The 2835-nt window shown below is 45.5% G+C and overlaps 1 protein-coding gene across 1 annotated transcript; it reads left to right on the plus strand.

The window, feature by feature from the left end:
- Positions 1-284: 284 nt before the first annotated feature.
- LOC128370979 (ADP-ribosylation factor-binding protein GGA3-like) lies at positions 285-2514 on the plus strand. The gene is made up of 2 exons (XM_053331160.1): positions 285-293; positions 646-2514. Exons 1-2 carry the CDS (start codon positions 285-287, stop codon positions 2038-2040), a joined length of 1404 nt encoding a protein of 467 aa, XP_053187135.1. The 3' UTR covers positions 2041-2514.
- Positions 2515-2835: the final 321 nt, after the last annotated feature.

The following is a 2835-nucleotide window of genomic DNA, read 5'->3' on the forward strand; positions in this document are numbered from 1 at the left end:
CCTTCCCATAACCCGATCATGACCACTCACAGACCTATCTACTCATTCACAAACAACTGAGTCCCGTCCTGTCAGTTTTGTCATCGTCCTGTCCCACCGTCTGTCTGTCTTTGTCTGTCTGTCTGTCTCTCTGTCCCACCGTCTGTCTGTCTGTCTCTCTGTCCCACCGTCTGTCTGTCTTTGTCTGTCTGTCTCTCTGTCTCACCTGTCTATCTGTCACCTAGTTGCGTTTCATGTGTTTGATGTTTCACCTCACGTGGTGCTATGAATCTAGGGTCACATGTATGGCTGCGGTAGGACAAATTGTATTTTGTAAAATGTATTGCCTCACTAAAAATAAAGTTGTCCTCCGAAGAGGGGGGGTGGTGGTGGGAAAAAAAAAAAAAAAAAAAAAAAAAAAAATGCCATCCCTTCCACTATATTTGGATGGTCTCACTAGACAACTCAAAACCACATGTACAGTGTGACTGTGTTCGCACCCCTTCACTTCCCCCGCGTTTTGTTGTGTTGCAGCCTTGTTCCAAGGTGGATTACAGTCCCTTTTTTTCTTACCAATCTACACACAAAGTGAAAAAGACAATTCCTTTGACTTCATGGCTTGGTTTCTGCTCTGACATACACTGTCAACAATGGGACCTAATATAGACAGGCACTGGCCGCACATCTCAGTCAGAGATTCTGATTGACCTGGTGGGTCTGGACGTCCAGAGCCCCTCTCCACCAGAGCAGCAACCCCCCACATCTTCTATGTCTATTCCAGCTGACCTGCTGTGTGGGACTGCTGCCACTGAACCTCAGTCTTCAAGCACAAATGCACCCTCTACAGCACTGTCTCTGCTGGATGAAGAGCTGCTGTCTTTAGGCCTCAATGAACCCGCTCCCGTTTCAAGTAAATCAACAGCACCAACACATGTAAACCTGAGCAATCATTTCCAACCGATACAGGATTCCAGTAAGGATTTGGATCTTTTTGACACTACTTCACCTCCAGCTCCTGCATTCTCGACATCATCATTTTTTCCATGCACCCTCTCTGCAACAGTAACTTCAGTTAGCCCCACCAAGTCTTCAACAACAGCCTCTGCCTTAAGTTTCTCTGGCGCTATGTTCTCCACACCTTCTGTTTCAACACAGTCTGTCTCAGGAACATCACAGTCACAGCAGTTGGTCAGTTCAGGATTAACCATTACAGCCCCAGCGGCTCTCCCTCAGTCATACAGCTCAGTCTTGTCTGTTCCATCAGCCACCGCTGTCACTCAACAACAGGCCTCCGCTGCAGCAGTGCCCTTCCTGTCTTCTTCTCCTTCTTTTAATAACAATCTGCAAGACCTAGCCTTGCTTGATGTGAGCAGTCCTAAAAATACACCTGGTGTGATGGATTTTGGCAGCTTGCTAGCCAAGTGTGAAGATCTGCATGCTCCTTTCACCCTGTTGTCCAGTCTTGGAGGCACCTCCACCGCATCCCAACCTTCACTCATAGGAGGGATACCAGGAGGGTCCACTATTCCACCTGTCAAGTGTCAGGCAGATGACAGCCCTCTATTGCGCTCTCTGTCCCCTATCCTCCCACTTAGCCAGCCAAATCCAGGCAGTGGAGAAGAGGTATCGCTGGCCAATGTTTTTGTACCTTTGGATGCCATCAAGCCAAGTAAGGTGTGTCCTGTGACGGCGTATGACAAAAATGGTGTCCGTCTTCTGTTGCATTTTGCCACTGACTGTCCACCAGGCAGGCCTGATGTTGTGGTGATGGTGGCATCTATGCTTAACACAGCCCCACTGCCCGTCAGGAACATTGTTCTGCAGGCTGCTGTGCCTAAGACAATGAAAGTGAGACTGCAGTCACCCTCGGGCACAGAGCTGGCTCCTTTTAACCCAATCCTTCCCCCTGCTGCCATCACTCAGGTCATGCTGCTTGCCAATCCTCTCAAGGAAACCGTTCGGATGAGATACAAACTTACATTCACGCTGGGAGAGCAGCCACACACAGAAGTGCGGGAAGTGAATGACTTTCCACCTGCTGACAGATGGGGGGCTCTATAGCCCTGCCTACCCTTCAGTCTGTCAGTGCAGCTCAGAGGTCAAGAGAAAGGGCAGTGTTGGAAGACTTATAGGGAAAATGTCATGAATATAATCTAAACTCTAATAGACATTTTACAGAGAATGTCTGCTTGGATGGCTCAGCTAAGTAGCCAAAGTCATGACGCATACATCCAATTTAAACTACTCTACAGTTCCATACAGATGTGTGCAATGATTGAATGTTGATGGTGGTTACGTGGGAAAATCATTGTTTGGTCATTTTGAGTATTGTTAAGTTATTATTATGTTGTTACTATTACTATACCCTTTTATTCTCATTTATGCTTTAATACATGTACTCCTACCCTTCCATCATATCAGAACTGATTGGAGTATACTTGCACTTTTGAAAGTCAGGCAGTCTTATTATACAGTAAAACACATGTAGAAGGAGACTGTGAAACCAGGTTCATGCCATCATGTGATCAAAACCTGCATTTCACATGATGCACTGCTGACTATTTATCAATCAGTTATTCTCACTTCACATTTCCCTATATGCCTCACATTTACTACTGAATACTTTTACTAGTCTTTTGAGTTCTGTACAAACTCATAGCTCAGACTCTTGGTGTGCATTTTAGTCTTTCAATATTTATTATCATGAATGTGTTATTTATTTTTTGTTTGGGGTGCAAGGTATGAGATTGGTTAACTTTACTGTATGGTATTGGAACTGTTGTCCTGCATTTTCTTCTTATGATGGTAATTTTCAGTACTGAAGTAAAGGGGGGTACACATGGTGTGTCTGAGAAG

The sequence above is a fragment of the Scomber japonicus genome, chromosome 13 (genome assembly GCF_027409825.1).
Source record: "Scomber japonicus isolate fScoJap1 chromosome 13, fScoJap1.pri, whole genome shotgun sequence".
In the NCBI taxonomy this organism is placed as follows: domain Eukaryota; kingdom Metazoa; phylum Chordata; class Actinopteri; order Scombriformes; family Scombridae; genus Scomber; species Scomber japonicus.